Source organism: Thalia democratica, chromosome 6 (genome assembly GCF_965202585.1).
Source record: "Thalia democratica chromosome 6, ktThaDemo2.hap1.1, whole genome shotgun sequence".
Lineage (NCBI taxonomy): Eukaryota > Metazoa > Chordata > Thaliacea > Salpida > Salpidae > Thalia > Thalia democratica.
The window spans coordinates 848,522-871,838 of NC_139170.1; the positions used below are offsets into that span (position 1 = coordinate 848,522).

General features: G+C 25.1%; 1 protein-coding gene across 1 annotated transcript; it reads right to left on the minus strand.

Annotated features, from left to right (window-relative positions):
* Positions 1–1,053: 1,053 nt before the first annotated feature.
* Positions 1,054–18,892, minus strand: LOC145838363 (E3 ubiquitin-protein ligase KCMF1-like). Its single transcript, XM_082945940.1, has 8 exons — positions 18,819–18,892; positions 18,016–18,183; positions 17,182–17,321; positions 16,633–16,753; positions 16,135–16,290; positions 10,683–10,822; positions 2,571–2,713; positions 1,054–2,192 (listed from the first exon to the last, which is right to left on the minus strand). Exons 1-8 carry the CDS (start codon positions 18,832–18,834, stop codon positions 1,712–1,714), a joined length of 1,365 nt encoding a protein of 454 aa, XP_082802066.1. The 5' UTR covers positions 18,835–18,892; the 3' UTR covers positions 1,054–1,711.
* Between the last annotated feature and the right edge of the window lie 4,425 nt (positions 18,893–23,317).

Below are 23,317 nucleotides of genomic sequence, written 5' to 3' on the forward strand. Positions count from 1 at the left end.
ATACAATTGCAGAGTTTTACAAATATTTTTTTTTCAAATCTATTTATGTATTCCAAGCGCGACCCAAAAAGGTTGAATATAAAAAGTAATGAGTGTGAGTTGCTTGCAAATGACTAAATGGATATCTATTGTGCACAGAAGACTGAAGCCAAATGGAGATCTATTGTACACAAAAGACTGAAGTTAAGGAGAAAAGAACATTTTGAATACCGAAGAATATGAAGAAATGAGAAGTAGAATGAATTTATTTATCATCTGTTTGTTTTAATTATCGCATCACTGTGCTTTCTTTATTCTTATTCTCTGTGCACAATTATTACGGATAGCCGATTTCGGATGATAGGCGGGCCTTTTATTTTATATATTAAATTTATTTTTATTTATTATTCCAAGAATGAAATACCTGGCTTATATCAACTCGCATAAAATATAATTTTGTAATTAAATTACTATGACTTAATTTCTCCTGCTAAAATAAACAAAACGACAAACATATATTTCTAATTAAGAAATTTAGTATCATTTTGCACTTGAATTTTAGACTTAGCTATTAGGGTGAAATTATAACTAGAATAGTCTTAAGAAAAACATCGGCGAAAGTCGAGCAGAAACCTGAACTTTCGTTTGCCGTGAGACAAGCTCAAGTTTAACAAAAGGGTTGATCACGCCAATTCGAATTAGAATAGTCTTAGTTATTTAAATATTTTTGAGAACTACTTATAAAAATCTAAGATATAAATTGTTTTAAGAATAGGAATTTAAATTCTTGTTTTATTCTACTAAACTTTTATCTTATTGATTAACACAAAAACGTTTTATTTATTATGTATAAATATTTGTAATTAAGTAACAGTGAAGTTATTAAAGCTATACACCTTTCAAAACTTATATCTTGACTATTTAATTTTCCATCAAAATAATAAGAAAAAAAAAGACCTTTCAACATTTATAAAAAAAACACAATAAATTTTGTTGTGCTTGTTTTGAACAAAAATTATTTTTATTGTAAAAAATACCTTTTCTATAAAAAAGTTTCAATCAATTTTGTAACAAACTTAAACAAATCTTTATTGTGAGAAGCTTTTATAATAAAAAAACTTATAATTCTAATAAATAAACAAACATTTTCAGTTTTTATATTTCCAACTAAAACAAATATCTTCTACAATTTAAATAATATTAGGGTTGCAAATTCAATTTGATAGGTTTTATTTTAACCCTTATAAAAAAAATGTGAAAATAACTAACTGGGGTACAGAAAATACAGTCGTATAAATTTTCAATTATCCGAACATGCAAACGAATAATCGAGATACTAGCAGACAACATAAATATTTAATATTTAACTTAAATAACAATAAGTATTTAAATAAACATTTATTATTGTTATAATTAGAGAACACAGACATTTTCCTTGTTGCAAGACAAATAACATGTTTAATATTTTTTAATGCACAATTTTTATTATTTTATGTAAAAAATCTACGGAAATAATTTAAAGTGCATCGCGAATCAGCACACACCAAGCAGAAAAATAATAATAAATTTAACATTCAGTATTTAAGGTCATTATAAAGTTTTTGTAAAGCTGAAAGTTTTTAAATACTAAATAAACAACTAAAAAAGCGAAAAAAAGAGAGATCAGTAAATAACCTTGATTGGAGTTTATTTATTCATAAAAGTTTTTGCAATTCAGGGGATTTTTTCACCACTAGCGGCGCTGCAGGTTTCTCTTGTCGTTGTCCTGCTGGTTTAGGGGACTTCCCACGGAATTGGGGAATTCCGGAAGTTGATCGTGCGTGAAAATATTAGTCACTGGGTGTCGCTGTTGCCGCGGCGGGGTGAAGTCCTCGTCGTAATCACTGAAGTGTGACGCAAAGCTGTTCAGCGATTGGCTGCTACCCGTCGTCATCTTGGTCGAGGGAATTTCCCTACAAGGGACTTCCCTGGAACCGAACATGTTCTCGGTGGCCGTTTCCACGATCTGATTGGTTCTCATTTTGGCGGGAATTTCCCTATTTAGAGAAGAATTGACTGGTTGGTGGCGCCTCTTCTTCTTGGGTTTTTGTTTGGGGGATTTATCTTCGTGAAGCTGACACGCTTGGGTGAACATGGAAGTGAGAATTTCGTGGCAAAATTGCGACCTCTCGTGGTCGTCACCGCAAGTTTTAGAAACTCGAAGCTCTTCAGCGCTGTGTAGCGGATGGAAATTATTAATATGAATTGTTTACATTGTTAAAACTGATGGGTGAAATATGATGCTTTTAATTACATAAATAAAAAATTATTTTATACAATAGAGCTTTTTAAAAACCTGTAAAAATTCAATTAAAAAAATTTTCATAACTTAGTTTATAAATCTATTTTAAAAAGATTTATTTTAAAAGTACGTAAGCTATAGAAATAGTACAATATTGTATATAGATTTCGTTATTGATATATTTTTTCTGTGAATATAAAAAACAAAAACATATAACATTTTTGTTCTTAAACTAATAAAATATATTTGCAACCTATACACACACATATTATAACTTTTAGTACTACATAATATTTTTTTTATGACAAACTTGTTGAGGAGAAACTTGTTTGAAGATTCGTCTTCGCTTTCAGAAGAGGGGTTTTCCCTATTTTGTGCCAATGTGGGCTCAGTGGTGGTGTTTTGGACCCCGTGAGAATTTCTCTGGGGTTGTTGCTTCGGAAACCTCTGAATCTACAAATTTGTTTGAAAATAGGAGTATTTAATAATGTGGGCATGTATAAAAAATTATTAAAGTTTTATTTAGATTCTAGTCGATACTTACATTTAAACTTACTCTATTTTTCCATTATGATGAACAATATTTTGCAATAAATATTACTATTTATTATTTTGATTAAAATGGTGTTTAACATTTTAACAATTTCAGTAATGTATTTATGTTTTCATTTTAACTAAGTTATTTAATGATATATTGTATAACCTTCTATATATAACATTTTTAAAATATTACAAAACTTAAGTTAAATATTAAAGTTAAAACACAGTTATGTGTGATATATTATGAAGTTTTTTAGTCTAATATAATAATCTGATCTAATAATAAAACAATTTTAAAGCTAATTAAAAAAAGTTTACAGTATTACTACTAATGATATTATTAAAATATTTGTTAACTTAAGATATATATTAAACTGAAATTTAACAATAGATCTAAATCCCTTTAATCTAAGTGAGCAAAAATTAAAAAGTTGTTAATTCTATTAGCTAAAAAAACTACAATAAAAAAACGTATACGAATATAATAACTATATTATTACAATATTGGCAAAAAAAAAATAATAATATTTGCAGTAAACATTAAATATTTATCATTAAAAGAATGAAAACAAATATATTGCAAATCGGCTTATGTTTGGACACGATTTTATTTGTTGAAGTATTTTTTTATTTTCTCCTAATCATTCGAACTCATTTGCTTGTTTAGAACTTGATTTTGAACTATTTTTAAACAAACACTTTATATTTAGAATGATTACAAATATTTATTTTTTAAACACCCCATGAAAATGTTAACTCATTCAAGTTTAAAATGATTATATTTTAAAACAAATTTTCTAAAATATAATCTACTTTCAAAAAAAATATTCTTTATAAAAAAATCACCTCTATACAACGTTCTAGTAGTCTATTGAAAGACATATTTTTTTAGTTTACTAAAAGTTTTTTTAGTTTACTGGTTTTTTAAAGTTATTAAGCAAAAACTATGGTGTATTGCAAAAAAAATATTTAAATTATAATATTTGTATGTAAATAAATAAACTGTAGTATAAACTTTAAATATTATTTATGATATTTTTTAAGGTAATAAACTATCGATTTTAAGAACTATTAAATCTAGGCTTTGTTTAAGAATATTCTCTAAGATGCTTACAAATTTAATCTTCAGTAGTAAAATTAAATCTAGTTTAATAAGAGTGCAATAAATCTAAACCTTAATAAATTGTAAAATAAGAAAAAAACATAAAATAATTAAAAACTTTTTTAAAAGATTAAAGGTCATTTGACTTGATAAACAAAAATACAGGCCTAAAAACTAATAGTATTTCGAAATAAACTAAGTTACACAAATAAGAAACTCAAACAATAGATGACTTAAAGGGCTTTATATAACAGACAATAAAAATTTTTTTATAAAAACAACAATTCTTAAACACAACTTATGAACACATAAAGCTTTTTATATAAAAATTAAAGCTTGTAAAACTAAAAATCAAACAAACTTCTCATAATAATAACATTATTTTATATTTTAGAACTCAAACATTTTTTTAACTATATAAATATTCTTACTTATTTATCAAGTACAAATAAAATATATTAAAGCATACTAAAACTTTATCAAGGTACTTGTTAATGTTAATCTTTTAGAAATTTAAATAGAATTTTTAAAATATGCAAATAAAAAAAGTATATAATGAAATATTTTTTTAACAATGTGTCTAGTACAAACTTTAACTTTTTGTAATAAATAGTTAGTACTAGTTCGTTATATTATTTTACTGATTTTTAAGTATACAAAAAATTTATATTTATAAGATTACATATAACTCAAATACTACTTTAGATGTACCTAAACTTAATACCATTAATATCAGTTATAAATTTATTTAGATTAATTTCAAAGTTGATCTTTAATAAGAACAAATCATTTTTTACATAAAACCTTTAAATAGAACATTTTGAAGTTTTTAGGTAAAAAACTAAATAACTGAATTACTAAAGAGCAATTATTTACTTCTACGTTTACTTAGTAAAACGATCTTTTTTTTAATAAATTCAAATTATTTATACTAATTTTTACAAAAGTACAATACTAATCATGTGTTCAGTTGCAACTTAAACAAAACAATTTAAAGTTTTAGATCATTGTAAATAACAAAACAAGTAATTAACTTATTTTACTACATATATTAAACTATTGGACAGAGAAAATCAATATAATTTTTGCAAACTTTTAAACAAATTTTGCTTTACACTAATACACAAACCAGTTCATTTTGTTTGTAAAAATATTATTTGTATATTGTTATTATTATTAAATCAATTATATGTTTTTACAGCCCAACATAATTTCAAATAATTTAGGGAACTGAATTGGAAAATTAAAATTGCAAAAAAAATCTAAGATCAAAGAAAGTTTTTCAATTCAACTAATTTTTATACATTTTTCGAGCAACTTCATAAATTTTTAGTACTTTACTGTTTTCATGTTCAATCATTAATCATACTTTAATGTTTTAATCATACTTTTTCAATACTACTACGAAGTATTTACAAGTAAGTTTCATAAAGTTTGACTAAAAATCTACCCCTACATTTCTGTAGCATTTACTTCATACTTTTGGCAAATATGATTTTTAGTACTCAGAGTGGCCACTGACTTTTGAGAAATTTCTTTCAGGTTTTCTGGATTTCATTCTGGTTTAGAAAGTACACGATTTTGGGTCTACTTTTAGTTATAATTAAGTTTAACGTATAATGGTATAGCAATATTGAAAAAATACTGTTATGATACTCAAAATGTGTTTTTAAGAATGTTTTTTGATAATGACAAAAGTTTTTTCTATACGATAAGAGTTTCTGTGTCAAATCGAAATTTCACTACTTAACATGTAAAAATTGTAAAAACATGTAAAAGTTCCAGATTTTTTAAGAATTTCTCAAACTCGAGGTTTTTTAGCCCAAATTGTCAAATTCCAGGTTTTTTCAGGATTCCAGGTTTAGTGGCCACCCTGAGTACTACAAACAACATTTAAGAAGCCGATTTTAAAAAATATTTTTACTTTTTATTTTTAGACTAAATTAAAAAAAAATTTGACCATTTCTATTTCTTTGAAAAACTAACACCTAAAAATTTCTTCCGATAGATTTAAATAAATTTATCAATTATAGAAGGTAAAAAAAAATCGGTTGGTTTAAGGTTATAGGAGGAGGTAGCTTTCAAGTAAAATATTCATTTTTTACCTTTTTAGTTTAAGCCTTTAATAAGAAACAAATGAAGCTATATTTATTTCAAAAGCTACTTTCAATTTTGGAAATCGGTAAAAAATATCTGACAGCCAAGATAAAACTCTACAAAATAAGATAAGCTTGTACAAACTAGGTTGACTCCCTTTGGCATTAAACTCTAGTCATTCTAGTTCTTCAAGATAGAAACCTCATTAAACTTGACTTAAAGATTTAAAATTTATATAAAAATGTTTCTTTTTAATATGTTGTGAATATTTTTCAGAAAAACTTGAAATTTGAAGAGTTTTATATAAAACTTGAATTCTGAGGGGTTAAAAAAAAACTGAATTTTGCAGGTTCTAAATTTAAAACCTGATATTTTAAGGTTTTCAGAAAAGTCCTTGTTTTTCAACTTAAAACCTGAATTAAACCTGTCTGGGCGGAGGAGGGTCCGGAATCACAACCGGATTTCTCTGAGTTTCATTGAAGGTGTTTTCCAATTCCGCCAAACTGAACAAATCGTTGATTACGACGGGTTTATCACTAGCGGCGCTGTTGCCACGGTTACGGGGAGGAATGTAGACGGGTCCGCTCACCCCGCTTGTCTGAAACGGGTTCGATTGAAAATTTTCGAACAAATTGGTCGCTGGGGGCGCCACATAGCTCGCATCGTCGACAATTTTCACCTGAACTGCATCTGATCTCTGATTGGAGGAAAATATTCCGAAGGTGATTGGCTGCACCAGCGACACTTGGTTGGTTGCCGTGGCAACAAGGGGTGGTGGCGGGGGAATGTTGTCGGGGGTGCGAGTCACCACAGTCCCGCTGCAAGACCTTTTTCTGTTGTTGCTAGGCTGCGACATTTGTAACTTATTTCAGCGCCTTCATGTTGCTCCATTTAAGTTTTGAAATTTGCCATTTGCTTGTTTCCAAAACTTACAAAAAAAATTAAAGAAGTTCCAGTTAAAATTTAAAAAATTAAATTTTTTGTGCAATTTTTCAACCTGAATGACGTCATAACAAGTTTTAGAAAATTTCGCTTAAAAAATTTGCTGATTTCTTCTAAAATTTTTGTAAATTTGAGTTGGAAACAAAAATTAATTGAGAAAGTTTTCTTTTCGTAAAAGGCCGGAAATTATTATGTATTACTTTTGATTAATTGGGATGTTCGGATATTTATATTGAGTTGCACCAAAAAATGTAAAATGCTAAACAAATTTATCTGAGCTGAAATTGCATATTGTGATTTAAAAAAAAGAGAAACATTTAATTTTCTAAGTAGATAAATCCATTAGAAAAATTAAGTTGACTAAAGTTTTAGTCAAATACAAGTTTAGTGAAATGTTTTGATCAAAACAAACATTTTGACATTTAACATAGCATAATTTTAACACACAGTACTTTGTTGTACTTTAAGTTATGTAATAACTTTGATTCTTTTTAAATTGTTTTCTTATAAAAAAACTATTTATCAAACATGTAAAGAAATATACTCCAAGTTATCAAATAAACATACAAAAATATGTTTCTGAATACATAATTTTAGTTTCAATTTTTTTATTCGTTCTAAACCTACTAAAACTTAATATGCAAGAAGTTTTATTTTGATATGTAAGCTATTAAAATTAAAAAAGAAATTATAGATAACTAGCTTTTTGAAGAACATTACATTTTTATTAATAAAATTTTAATTTTTTTGCATCCAAATGAAAAACAGTTCTATGTTTTATTTGTTTGAAAACATTGTAACAACCATGTTTATTTTTACTTTTTTATTCAACTCTCCTATAACTGAGCTATAATGTAAGTAATCAAGTATTGTACTAAGTACAAAAATGTACATAGGAAAAATTTAATTCTCAATAATCTTAGCTTATATTTAATCTTTTTTTTGAATAGATAAGTTAGTAGATTTACAAAACTAAAAATATAAGTACCAATTTTTTTCAAAGTTATCTTAATAAAAATTTACTAACTATTAAGATATTACTCATAGTATGACAAGCTAGCATTACTATAATTTTTTTTAAGTAGTTATGTACTCAATATGTTTTATTTAAACTTCAACTATTAGTTTTTAGCATCAACAACATATAATAAAATTAGAGGCAAACACAATATATTAAATTTTTCAACTTTTAATTTTACTAAAAGTAGATTTTTAAATTTCTAAACTAATTCTTTTTTCCAATTAAATTATAAAAATTTTGATTAGCTTTATACAGGGTTCGTGCGCGAAATTTTTTTCATTTAGCCTGACTGAGACCAATTTAGCCTGACATTTTTTCAAAGTAAAGAAAATCCCCTTTATAAGTCATTTTTGATATTGGGGGTTTTGATTAGTACTATTATAGTCTCCGACTTCAACCAGCTTTATCTCAAAAATATTTTGAGCTTTAAAAGTCTGCAAAAAGCAACTCATAGCTTAGTTACAACTCAATAAAATAAGACTAAATTGTGAAAAAGGTGATTGACCCCCTATGCCCTTAATATAACAAATTCAGTGATAAGTTTTTAAATAAGTGTTATATCTAATCTGTTACTGGTATAAAATTTTAATATATATTACTAAACACAATTGTTCAATTTAATTAAGCACTAAGTAAAAACATTATAACCAGAAGATTTATAATAAAACGACTTGCATTGTTGTGTTTTATTAAAATTTAAAATGAAACCCTTACAGAAGTATTAAAGTAAGTAAAAAGTGTTTATTATAGTATTTTGACTAATACTTAAAATTGATACATAATTATAAATCCTAAACTCTAAATAAATAAAGTGATTGTTGATATCATATCAGATTTAAAAAGCTCACACTTAAATTAAAAAAACCTTTAATAATCTTGTATTCTTAATTATTTGTTCTTGTATAGAAAAATGAATTGCACCTAAAATTTGTACTCCAACAAAAACTAGTATTTACATCTTAAAGCTAAGTTTTAGTGTTGTGAATATCTCTAATAACTTAAAACAAACAGTAAAATATATGAATAAACTGCTAAGAGTTTTAATCCAAAAAGTATTTGGTAGAAAGCCTTTAAATTGGAAATTAAAATAGTTCAACCAACTAAGCTCTGAAAAACATAGCTGATGTAAACAAATTTAAACAAACAGCTAAGTTGTTGAACTAAACTGTATTGTTTAAACTGCATTTTTATGAATTTTCATAATTATGACGTATATAATCTACTCAAAACAAAATAATGAAGATTCTAAGTTTTTTTAAGAGATTCAACAAAAGGTTTTAAGCATTTATTTTTACAAATACGGACTGATTTTGTTTTTAATAACTAAATCTTTATTTAGAAATAAATTCACATCTCAATCTGATCTTTAAAAAATTTCTTTTAACTTATCAAAAATTGTCAAGCATTTGAACTGAGAAAAACTGAGATTCTCAAATTTTTAAATAAAAAAACTGATTTAGCCTGACGTTTTTCAACCTTTTCAAAAAAAACTGATTTAGCCTGACTTAGACTGATTTAGCCTGACGCGCACGAACCCTGTTTATATCTTACTTAATACAACAAAAAAATGTTTAAATATGACATTAAATATAACTTAATATTAGTTAATTGCTGCCTAAATTATTATAATGTAAGGTACATTAAAAATGTAACATAAATTCTTAATAGCAAATAATCTAAAGACAGTTTAAATTATTGAAATGTATCTGAATTAAAACTTAATGCAAACTTATATTTTTACGATATTTAATGGGAACGTTTAAGTATGAATATAAGCATATTGGTTTACCTTTAAATAACAGATTAATACAAAATATAAACAACAAAAATTTTATAAAAAATATTACTAAATAAAAAAACATTTATTTTCAGTTCAAACATATTTGGTATAGAATAACTTTAATTTGTTTTACACAAACTATTTTTTTCAATAAACTACACCTAGATTATTTTTACATTGTTAAAAACAATTATTACTAATAGTATGTCAATGTATTGCTTATTAAATGGAAGTTTATAAATTGTAACAAATGTTTAAATAAAAAACAGCATTAAATAAATTGTTTGTGGTTAGTTTTCGAAACAATTTCTAGGAATTTATTTTAGTTGAATACTACACAATATTTAATTAAATATAGTTGTGAAACGTGAAAATTATTTTTGATTTAATTTATTGTTACACGCTATTGTTCATAATGTAACTTTTTATAGACGTTTTGTAATGAATTTCAACAGTTAAGCTATATATTATAAAATTTTAACTAATATTTTGAGTTTAAACATTTTTATCCAATGAAAATAAAGGATTTAAGTTGTTTATATAAACACTATAGGAAGTTTGACCTGTCTTTAAAATTTGCAAACTTAGTACTTACAGTATTGTTAAACATGTATGTTAAAAAGTATGAGAACTATTTTAAGTTCTAGTTTTTACTACAAAACTTTATTATACTTACCTTTATTTCTATACGAACTTTAACAAACTAAAATCTACTCAATTTGTCATAGGTTCGGTTATTTTAACTGGGTTTATTTTTGTAGTTTTTAATTTTTAAAAGGCCACGTGAATTATATGTAAATTTAAGTTGAGCCTTAATGTCTTCAAATACTTTTTTTTTAATTTTTCATAATTATATTTGTAACTGAAGCCCTACATTGCCTTGTAAATAGACTATTTGAAATATTGAATTCGCAGTCAAACTAATTATCAAAATACTGACCATTTTCTGTCTGATTTCTTGAGCCTTATTCCTTTCCTGCTGCAATTTATCTTGTATTTCGTTGATTGTTGTGTCATTTGTCACCACTTGTTGGAGCAACTGAGCATTTCTCCTTACTCCGTTCAATTGTGATAATAACTCTGAAAAATATAAATATTCCAAAATAAAATATCAATTATTTCTGTAAATATTAAAAAGATATTAAAATTTTGGAACTTTTTGTTGATTCAAGTCTTTAAAAATATTTTTGTGTAGTAAATTGTTTAAACAACTTTTAAACCATTACACTCTTGTTTATACTGAAATTTTTGAAATAGTATATGTATAATAACAGTTTTTTACTAAAACTTTGTTATACATGGTTGCCACTAATCGAGCTGAGAAAATTTTCCTGACTTTTCCTGACTTTTTACCAAAATTTTCCTGACTTTTCCAAAACAAACTCTTAAATTAAACTTATTTTAAAACACATAATCTAACACTTAAAACTATATAAAACTTTCAATCTAATTTTAATACAAGTTAAAAACAACAGTTTTTTGCTGAATTCTATCATCAAACTTCCAGTACATCACTTGAACCATCTGTGTATGATTGATGTTTGTAATAAACAGCTCTATCAGCAAAATACTTGTATTATTACCTTATAAACACAGCTTTTTTGAAAAAAGACACAATTTTTTAGCATTTCCTAGCATAAATGTATCTAGATAAACATTCGACATATAAGGAACTTTTACAATTAAAACCTTGAATTAATAACGAACTTTCACAACTAAAACTCTAAAATAATAACGGACTTTTACATTTAAAACCTTAAAACATTTAAGAACTTGATCAAATACTGTTTTTTTTTAATGTATGTACTTTGAAAAACACTTTGATTCTAAAAAATATGCTAGATAAACTTTTGTGTATATATCACAGTTTAACTATGGAAGTGTCCTTGCTACAGATCATCAATACTAAAAAACTTACAAATCTGCTTGTTCGAGTAGGGTACTTGTTCAATATGTTAATAGAAAATTTTTACAGTTTTAAAAAGGATATTTTACTAATTTATATGAGATGAAGGCATTGGAAATAACATTAAATATTTTTGTAAATTTCTAGGAAAATTTTGGAACTTTTTTCTGACTTTAACAGACTTTTAATTAATTTTTACCATTTGAAGGCTTTGGAAAACAAGGAATTTTGTAAATTTAAACTGACAAAATTTGACTTTTTTTTTAATTTTATCAAATTTCCTGACTTTTCCTAACTTTTTTCAAAACCCCCCATTTTTTCCTGACTTTTCCTGACTTTTGTCATTTTTTTAAATTTTTTCTGAAATTTCCTGATTTCCTGACTTTTCCTGACCGAGTGGCAACCCTGGTTATAAAAAAGTTTAAATTTTCTGTTTACTAAAAAAATAATGAAACAAGTAATAATAATTATTTATTGTAAAACATACAAACTAATGGACATACTTAATGTCTATATGTTGTGTATGACTTATTTACGATATCTACTTTTTGCTTATAATGCTTTCACTTGTAGCTCACTCTGCCCAAAATATTCAGATACAACTGAGGCATGCTAAAAGTTATTTTTATACTTACACGAAATAATAAATCCTGAAATCTCTCAAGTATTGCATCAATAAACACAATTAAATAGTAAAGGTTCAAAAAATGTTTGAAGGAGTTTGTAGCATCACAAACTATTTATCCGTAAAAAATATATTGAGTATCTCGCCTACGTCTGAAATAATTTCATTGAAATATAAACGTTGTCAAAAGTTCAAGAGAAGAAAATCCTACGATACCTTCGTTGTATCCTTAAAGTTGGGTGGTAATAAAAAATCACCAATAATGAAAGATTGTTGAAACTTACTAATCTTAATAAAAGATCACCAATGATGAATTACTAATCTTTAAACTATTTACACCATCCTAATCTAAGTTTGGTGGTGTTCTGAAAATGAATGACAAATTAAACACAAAAGTTCGGCAAGTTGTCCAACTATAAACGTAACATTGGTCTCATAAGACTAAAAATAATTTGCAAGCCTGAATTACACACTTATTTTAATCAACTTCCTTGTAAAACTGACGTAAAATGAGTTTTTAAAAATTTATCTAAAGTTTTTAAAATTATCTTCATCTTACAAATAACATATCTAGTTATAATATCTAAACTTTAATTGATATAATTAATCATACCTAATTTATTTTGATAATTAAGACTATAAATAAGTAGTTAAGAAAAAATTTTAACTAAAAAACTAATTGAAAACAAGTAAATAAGTTTATAATATTTAAAAATTAAACTTCCACTTAAACAAACCAAAGCCACAGTTTATTGTTTATATTAAATTGTACAACAAATTATTAAACTTATAGCAACTAAGTTATATGAACTTAATGCAGCCGTATTACGTATTATTTTCAAATAGATTTTTTTAATCTTAGTTATTTTGGAACTTTTTTAAAAATCAAGTTTTCTTTATTCCTTCCATAAATGAGTTTTTATTCACTAATTTTGAAACTTTCAAAAAAAAATATATTAAATAACGAATGATAAAATAATCAAAATAACTAATTAAAAAGTTTTAAAAATATATTTCAATAATTTAAATGATTCATAATAGTTATATTAAAATATATCAAGAAGCTTTTTATGATCAAAACAATAGGTTTAATGATTCATTAAAGTTTGCATCAAATTAATAAAACGTAATGAAACTTTTTTTATTTTCATGAAAATCAATTTAAACGTTGTATATACAAAGAGTGTAAATTAATTACTTACATTACCAATAAATTGAAAATATAAACTCTATAACATCAAGTTTTCAATTACAGTTTAACTTTTGATAATTTTTTTAATAATTAACTTGAAAGCAAGTTTTAAAATAAAAAATACAACATTTATTATATATTTATAGTAACTTACGACACTTAGAACTTCACGTTATAAATATTGTTTGCTAGAATAAATTCATGTGATTATAATTAATTGGTTATACCACTATTCTTTGAGTATGATAGTTTCTATGTCATTAACTTTTATATATTTAAATACTATTTAGTAATTTCTTAAATATATATTATCACTTTAATATTGTCACAAAAAATGTTAAGTATTATTATTTCAATTTATAACTAAAAACATATATGTATATTTTGTTACATAATACTGCAATAGTTAATTTTTTTAATTTAATTACATAAATATGGACTTATAAGGAGCTGTTACTAATAAATATTTTTAGTAATCAATAATTAAACTTTTAATTTTATATTATATATATATATATGCTTCTTCAAATTACCTAAAACTTACATAATAAATATATAAATACTTTAAAACTCAAAAGAGCATTATTAGTTTAGTTACAACGTTTAGTACATAATGTTAAAATGTTAGAGATAGCAAATCAATATTTGAACATTAAACTATTGAGTTTTTAATACTTTCAAAGTAAAAGCTTTTATTTCTTTATAAAATTTAAAAAGTGTAGAGCTAAAAATTGAAAACAAAGGTTATTTGTGAACATATAATTTAGGCCACTTTTTATAGAAAATAAATAAATATGCTGAGACATCAACTTAAATTTCTCTTACTTATAACTTCAAAAAGTTAGAAACATATTTGTGAATTATACATAAAAAAATTATTATACTGTATATTTTAATAAATGTGAGCTAATTGCAATAGATCAAATGATTTAGTTTTAAATTTTAAATGCAAGATATAATTCTTTAAACTACTTAAAGTGTTAATTTAACATCTCGTTATCTAGCTAAGTGACTTTCCTTAAAACTAACTTAAATATAAAAAATTTTACACAAAGTTAGCTTTACTATTTAGGAAGTACCAAACTTAAACATTTATGTGATATATACAATTACAATTAGTTATAAATTTTAGCAAAAATATTGACATTTTATTAAAAACATAAAACACTCATAAATCAAAAACTAAGTTCAATATATTTCATTCAATCAATCTTCATTATAAAGAGTTTTACCACTTTTAGTTTTCAAAATTGATTTGATTATAATGTAAATAAACACTATTTTGGTCAAAACCTTTTAAAAATTGTCTCAATTCTGTAAATGAAATATTTTCACAAGATATATCGTTTATCAATACCAGGGTTTCCCAAACTGGGCCAAGTGGCCTTCTTGGGGCCATTACAGAATTTTAGGGGCCATGAGCAGCAAAGGGACCACGGGGGGCCATGATGTCATAAACTGAAACTTACGCTAGATATTCTGGAGTAGATGATGAACAGCAAAAAAATGGTCTTAGATGCTTTTAATGGTAGAGTTTTGAGAATACCAGTTGGAGGGAGCCATAGCTTTTTTAATTTCTTTTAAGGGGCGTTTTGAAAAAAAGTTTGGGAAACCTTTATCTGTACTGACATTATTAATCATTATGGTGCTTATAAGTACAGCGACGTTTGAGTTTTCACCTGGAAATTATTTTAAACTTGGCAAAAATCACTAAAACACCCTGTGCAAAATTTTAGATGATTTAAAGAAACTTTCACCTAGGCGAAATTCTATTTTCTAAAAACCATCCCAATAAAAACTGTATGGGACCCTAAAAATGCAACCTTAGGAGTTTTTAGCTGAATACATGTGGTCAATTATCACATTAACACCTTGTGTACAATTTAATAAGATGAAAAGAAAGTTTTATGGAGACAAACCTTGATTTTATGTATCTTTTATCACTTTTTGTAATGATATGTGATAATTGGCCAAGTGGAAAAAAAAATCAGCATAAAATCTCTAAGGTTGCATATTTTGGGTCCCATAAACTATATAGTTTGATATAGTATAGTGACTATATAGTGATATGATATAGTTTGCATTGGGTGGTTTTAAGAAAATCGAATTCCACTAAGGTGAAAGTTTCTTTAAACCATCTTAAATTTTTCACCGGCTGTTAAAAGGTCAACAATATTTTTAATCACCCTGTTAACCATGCTTATGGAACAAAATTAATCACAAAATACGGAAACATTTGAAAAATGAACAAAGAGGTTTATTATTCTCCTAATAAACTTACTCCAAGTATGTAATTGAAGTCTGTTTGAATAAAAAAAGTCTTTTCAAAATACTTTAATACATACTAGCAATAAATGTAATTAGTAATGAGATATATAAAACCTTATCAACAACTTATTATATGAATACCTATACAACTATAGTCATCTAACTAATCACTGGAAAATTAAGAAATACTTGAATTTTTTAATTCAATTAAGATAGTAGCAGCTGTTGGTAAATTTTAATTTTTCAGAGTTTCAAAGAAGTAATCAAAAAATTCAAACTAGCCGTGGTTTTTCTAAAAGCAAGGCTAATTTTATTGCAATAAAAAATGTTTAAACTAATCAGCAACAGGATCTACATTGTTTTGTTGAATTTTGTTGAAAACATTTATTTTTTAAACAAACCAGCTATGGGGTCTGTACTACTCGATTGAATGGATTGCTGTTGAGCTGCACTCAGTAGAGCAGAAGCAGTCATTCCGTTCATACTGATTGTATTTGCTGATGTTTGTGAAAAGTTCCTGTGATTTCTGCTTCTATTGTTACGTCCTGTGTACACTCCTGTAAAAATACTCATGTAATATTCCTGTGAAATAGTGATTGTTTGAACTGTTTCTGCTTAAATTATTTTACTTTATTAAAAGAACCTTTGCTTATTTAAAACTATTGTATAGTGATATAATTATGATTATTGCAACTATTGGATGTATGAAAGGTTTTATTTTATTTAACCATCATGTTCTAAACGAAGTCTTCTTTAAACTTTTAAATATTCTAATTATGTATTCCTTACATAACTACTCCTACACCTAAACGATCATGTGTGAATAATTACGGTTATTTGTAGTTATAAAAATTCTATAACACAAACAATATTTTCAGTAATAAATTATAATATTTTACTTCTGAGAGGTCTGTTTGCATCATCTTGTTGGCTACAGTGGGCAGATTGGAGATGAGAGGCAAGATCTTCAGTCACCATGTTCGGGTCTCCGTGAGGACTCGCAGCACAAACCGGACATATCTGCAACAATTATTTCATACAATTGCACACTAATTTTGCAAGCTACAAACATACACCAACCTTTATACTATCAAAATAAAACGAAGTAATTAGATATAAAATGTTTGCTTCAAACTTTAATAGGAGGACATGGTTACCAAAAAGCTTAGATTTCTTTTATTACATAACTCACTTCAAAAATAATTTCATAACGTAAAGTTTTCAACTTCAAATAAAACTATGTTAATAAAGGATATAATTTGATCCTTAACAGTTTTTTAACCATATATTATTACACATTGTGATATGTGATACCACATTAAAGTAATAAATAATATTTCCTTTAACTCGATATCATAACTATTACTAGATTAGACAGACTAACTGAAACATAATGCCTTGAACTTACCAATATAATTTTCACTATAAGTTAAAAAACATATACTAACAACTTCTCTGTTTTCATTTGAGTGGTTTCTAATTACATGGTCCAACAGGTCTGATTTACTTAAACCTTTTTTACCAGAATAAGGACAAACAAAACAAGACGGGTTGTTTGGACTGACATTTTCACCGGAGTAATATTCCCCTGTGAAAATACAAAAATTATGAATTTTAATTTTATGTTTATTAGTTTATATGTACTTTATGTATTTGAAGATAAGCTTATAAGTTATTGAATATATTGTATAGTAATTATTATATTTATAACACCATAGTTGAAACAAACTCTAAATAGTGATTTTTAAAAACAAAAATTCTTATTTCAAAAAGCATTAACATTTATAAATATAAAACAACATTATAATGTAATAAAGCATTATAATGTGATGCTATACTTACTAGAGATATCTATATAAAAAATTAGTATATGTAATGTTTTTGAAATATTTAAACCATAATCTTTAATGTGGGAAACAGATTAAAAATTAAACCATATAGTTACTTTCAAAAATAATATTGATAAGTTATTACTAAAAGTTATCACAAAACTACTTTTATCATGTAAAGAGGATTTTTATTTTACTTGAATATATACATTGCTCTTATATAAAACTAAGTATTTCTTGTAAATGTTCAAGAATTTAAATCATGACAATACAGGTTTAAACAATATTTACTACAAATTCACTTTATTTATACCAAGGTCAGAAATAGGTTGCACAACTTATATATTACTGATATATCATACAATATTTAATTATAAACAACTTACTGATGTCATTAGAGGTAAGAACATTTTCAATAAAACATATTTTTATTAAAATTTAAAAATAACTTACTGAAGTCATTAGGAGTAAGTATAGGTTGCATGGGATGAGATTTCAAATGCTGAGAAGTAGGTGAATCCATAGGATAGCAATTTTCACACAAATCAAAATCATAACAAATCAAACATTTGTACCTGATTCCACCGAAGTTAGAACGCATACAATTGTCACAGCTCACACCTTAAAGTGTTTATGTTTTAAAAGTGTATAAGAAATTATAAGTGTATAAAGTTGTTTATAGTTGCAGTAGTTATATGAGAATATTTATTTTACTCTACCTTAAAAGTTATTTTTTATTTTCATGTGTAAACAATATAAGTATAACCTTTATTAAATAACTATCTGTGTAAACTTGTCTTCTGAATGTAGAAATAATTAAATTTAAAATAAAATGTACCTTTAATTTAACACTCTATCTGTTTATTATTCAAATCACACTTTAAATGGTGTACTTGTGTTATTTGAAATAGAAAACATTATTCATCTGTAAAGATAGAACTTTATAGCTGTGATAGTTATTAGTGGAAAAATGTGTTTTTTCTGTACTTTAAATATTTAAAGGAGTTTTGCAGTAATTATCTATTTAATTTTACCTCAAGTAAAAAAAAGTGTTGGTAAATCTGTTTGTTGCATGTGAAAAATAAACTTTATTATGTTTATATCAAAAACTAAATTAAATTATTTGTTTATTCAATATTTATTATTTCTATGTATTATATTTCTTTTTTTTAATATAAAAGTTTTATAACAAATATAACAACTAAAAGTCATAAACAATAACTATCTGTAAATATTATCAAAAAATATTAACTAACCTTCATGTTTAGACATGTTTTAGTTATGAACAATTTTTGTGGAATCAAAATTTTTACAAAGTTCTAACCAAGCTGTAATAAATTAGAATTAAAACAAATTGAAGTTAATTGTTAATTATTTTAATGATAAATAATTAATAGAAGTGCAAACTAACTACTCTATTTATTACCAGGTTTCAGTGTGACACATTCTGACCTTATCAATATTAATAAAACAGATAATTGCACTAAACAATGTGGTTTATGTAATTATTTCAAATGTTAAAAGATAAAAATGCATTAAACTTATAGCAAGTTATATATCATTTATTTATTCAACTTATTTTGATAGACGTTTTTTCAAAATAATCGATATTAATCATTAATTTATTTGAAAATCAAATGAAACTCAGTAAACTATTTTAAAATAAACAGTTGTTCAACTCTAAAATATTACAAAGAAAAGTTTCAAGCATTAGCCAGGGTCACCCCTCTTTAAGTCAAAAAACTACTATGAAGGACCTTAAACTACATTGAGTCATTAAATTATTTCAAATCTTTAAAAATATCTTCAACAAACTAAATATATTTTTCAAAATCAACAAAAATAAAGTTTTCGAACAAAGTTGGGCGTAAATTATCAAAATATTGAAATTGGAACAACTAAATTCAAAGATCTAGAAAAAAACTGGACAGAGATTTTCAAAAAGTCTTAAGTTTAACCAGAGACTAGTAAAAAACCCTGAGTAATCCAGAGTTTTTTGGTTTAACCTAGTCTAAATTATACTGAGATTTTCAAAAGTTTCAAACAGTCTGGAGTATACTTATACAGTGTTTATTCACTTATCCGGACAGTTTTGGTCACACTAAAATGCAAAAATTTTCAATATTGAAAACTAACAATCTTGTTTGATACAAATGTTAAACACTAAAAAATTAAAACAAACGTCTATTCTTTCTTGTCAAAGTAAAACTTCCAATAAAAACTTAGTTTGTTAAGAGTTATATGTTTCCGTTAAATTAATTTTAAACTTGTCAAAGTTTTTCTTTATGTCTATTTTTGTTTCTTTGTTTAAAAATTATTTTTTTTGTTTAGAGAGATAGGTTGCATTATTTTTTGTTTTTAAAGATAAATTCATTTTATATTTTCTCTTTAACAAAAATTAATCTTTTTTTAAAACTATAAGTTATAGGCAGGCGGAATTACAAATGATAAATTTTACTTGCCTGACCCTCAGAATACGTATATCGTTGCAGAGGGTTATTAAGTCTGATATTTTTCAACCTTAAAATAAAATTTAAATTAATTAAGCTGAAATTTAGCTTTTATTATTTAATATTTTATTATATATAACTCACAATTATGTACTATGTATTTGTTTTTACCGTAGCACTTTTATTATGCATTGCATTATGTGTAGCAGTTATATTTATATGAAAAAATAAGTTTTTTGTAGTTATCCGGATTTTTAGTTATCCGGACATGTTTACAGAAAAATCTTGCCCAACGTGTCCGGATAAGTGAATAAGGCAGCTGTATATGGCAACCCTGAAATAGAACAACTTATATTAAAGATATATCTATATGGTAAATTTTTTAAAAATTTTACAATACAAATATATAAACCACATTTTCTAATGTCAGTTTCCTCACCAACTTAAAACTACACTTGAAATATATCTTCTATTTGCTTTTGAACTAAAACTTCAAACTTTCATGCAAAATCTCATGAAATGTTTTGAAAATTCTGTCAGAGAAAACTATATAAAAAAAGGTTTATTTTTCATTGCTTTTTTAAAATAATAACTTTATTAATTAAAAATTTCTTCTAGCAGATATTTAAATTAAATTGATTCAAATTTATTAAAAATAATTATCACTTGCTTAACCCCACTAAAAATTTATCATTTCAATCAAGATATTGATTTAACAATTCTCTACCTTTAAAATGTATGGTACCACAACAAAAATAATTTTTATCACCTTTTTTACCACTATTAAAATGGATACAAACTAGTTCAATAATATTCTTTGGCAATTAATATTTTGTTTTTTTATAAAATATAAGTATTTTTAAAAAACACAAAGGGTGTTATTGAAACAGTGATTTTTATTTATACTCTTGTTTTATATAAAAAAAATAATTAAAAAACAAATAAAGGTACATTAAACAACTTGAACTAAAAGTAATTTAAAAAAACATTTTGTGCTGCCATTCTAGTTAGTACCTATCTAGTATACTTAATTTGTAGCAAGCAAATAAACAAGGAAGTCTTTAACGTAAATTGTTCATTGGAGCTGTTTTTATTTAGCTTTTGAAATTTACAGCCAGTTTGAAAAGAAAAGTTTTATAAATTAAAAAGCATTTGGTTATTTAGTTTTAATAAAACATCAGAAATCTATAATAAAATTAAAAGTTTAAATGAAAATGGCAGAGATGGTCAATTGTCTCAAATTAAAAAAATTATTAAAAAATTGAGTGAAAGACAAAAAAAATCAACTTATACAATTTAAAACAAAATTAAGAAATTTTAAAGGTAGACCAGAGAGGAGTTCTAATGAAGTCAGGTACTTTTATATGCATATAATTAAAAGATATAGAAAGAACAATGAAAACTTCAAGGCTGGACATGCTCTTAGATTGGATAATGAAAGATTAAACTAATATTTGAAAAATGTGAAGGAGGAAAACTTTACTTCAAAATTTCAGCTAGGTTACACTAAGATGAATCTATAAAGAAAGAATGTTGAAATCAGTGCAAAGCCATTTGTAAAAACTATGATGAGGGTGATTTAGCAGTGAAGGTCATGTAAAATTTGATATTTAGCTGAGCACAAAAGATATAGTGCCTATAAGAAGACTGAACAAAAAAAACAAAAACTATGGTGTAATCTAAAGTTCTTTTTTAAGTTAGACTTGAAAATGTTGAGAAAAGAGATTGAATAATTTAGATTAAAAGGAATCTTGCTAAAGCTAAAATGAAGTCAGCAGATGATAACATTCAAAGCCTACATAAGTAAAAATTTAACTCAAAGAAGGAAATAATTTTTCTATAAGCATGGTGTTGCCACTGATCAAGCTGAGAAAAATTTCCTGACTTTTCCTGACTTTTTACCAAAATTTTCCTGACTTTTCTAAATCGAACTCTTTAATTAAACCTATTCTAAAATACATAATCTAACACTTGAAATAAAGCTTTCAATCTTTTTTTAATACAGGTTAAAAACGACAGTTTTCATTGCTAAATTCTATCATCAAACTTCCAGTACATCACTTAAACCATCCATTTGATGTTTGTAATAAACAGCTCTATCAGCAAAATACTTGTATTATTACCTTATAAACACAGCTTGTCTGAAAAAAAGACACAATTTTTAGCATTTCCTAGCATAAATGTATCTAGATAAACAAATGACATGTAAGGAACTTTTACAATTAAAACCTTGAATTAATAATTAACTTTCACAACTAAAATCTTAAAGCAACAATAAAACTTTACAGTTGAAACCTTAAAACTAAACTATATATCTGTTGTATAAAACATTTCATCTTATCATTTAGTATAAAATTTGTAACAAATAAATATACTCTTATATACTTTAAAAACTTCAGTTTTCCTACAAAAATACAAACAATAAGTAAACTTAATCTTGACATATACCTCTCTTATAACTTATTTTATAAATTTATTATTTCACTAAATTTAAAAATTATAAAGAGGTAAAGTTACATAAAATACTAATCTAACTGATTAGTTATAAAGAACTCAATTATTAACTTAAACAAAAAACACTTTGATTCTAAAATTATGCTAGATAAACTTTTGTGTATATATCACAGTTTCAATATTAAAGTGTCCTTGCTACAGATCACAAATACTAAAGAGCTTAGAAAATCTGCTTGTTCAAGTAAGCTACTTGTTCAATATGTTAATAGAAAATTTTTGCAGTTTTATAAAGGATATTTTACTAATTTATATCAGATAAAGGCATTGGAAATAAATTTAAGTATTTTTGTAAATCTCTAGGAAAATTTTGGAATTTTTTCTGACTTTAAAGGACTTTTTATTAATTTTTACACTTTGAAGGCTTTGGAAAACAAGGAATTCTGAAATTTAAACTGACAAAATCTGACTCTTTTTTTTTATTTTATCAAGTTTCCTGACTTTTCCTGACATTTTTTCAAAACCCCCCATTTTTTCCTGACTTTTGACATTTTTTAGAATTTTTCCTGACTTTTCCTGATTTCCTGACTTTTCCTGACCGAGTGGCAACCCTGTATAAGGCTAATTGTTAAAGAAAATAAGTGGAAATTTGTATGAACTAAAAACAATTTATCTCAGAGATAAAGCAGTATCAGATGCAGTTACTATTAAGGGCATAAGGAGGTAAACCACTTTTTTCAAAATTTGATCTTAAGTTGTTGACTTTTAACCATGCCACAAGTTGCTTTTTACAGATTTTTAAATTTCAAAATAATTATGTACAGAGAAACATCCCGGTCAAAATGGAGACTACA

What these genes read in the sequence shown, in the direction of transcription:
- LOC145838363 (XM_082945940.1), bottom strand. An exon ending in AAGAAATCAGACAGAAAATG is followed by an intron (nt 2,714 to 10,682) that starts GTCAGTATTTTG and finishes ACAAATTTGTAG; the next exon opens with ATTCAGAGGTTTCCGAAGCA. An exon ending in AACAAGTTTCTCCTCAACAA is followed by an intron (nt 2,193 to 2,570) that starts GTTTGTCATAAA and finishes TCCGCTACACAG; the next exon opens with CGCTGAAGAGCTTCGAGTTT.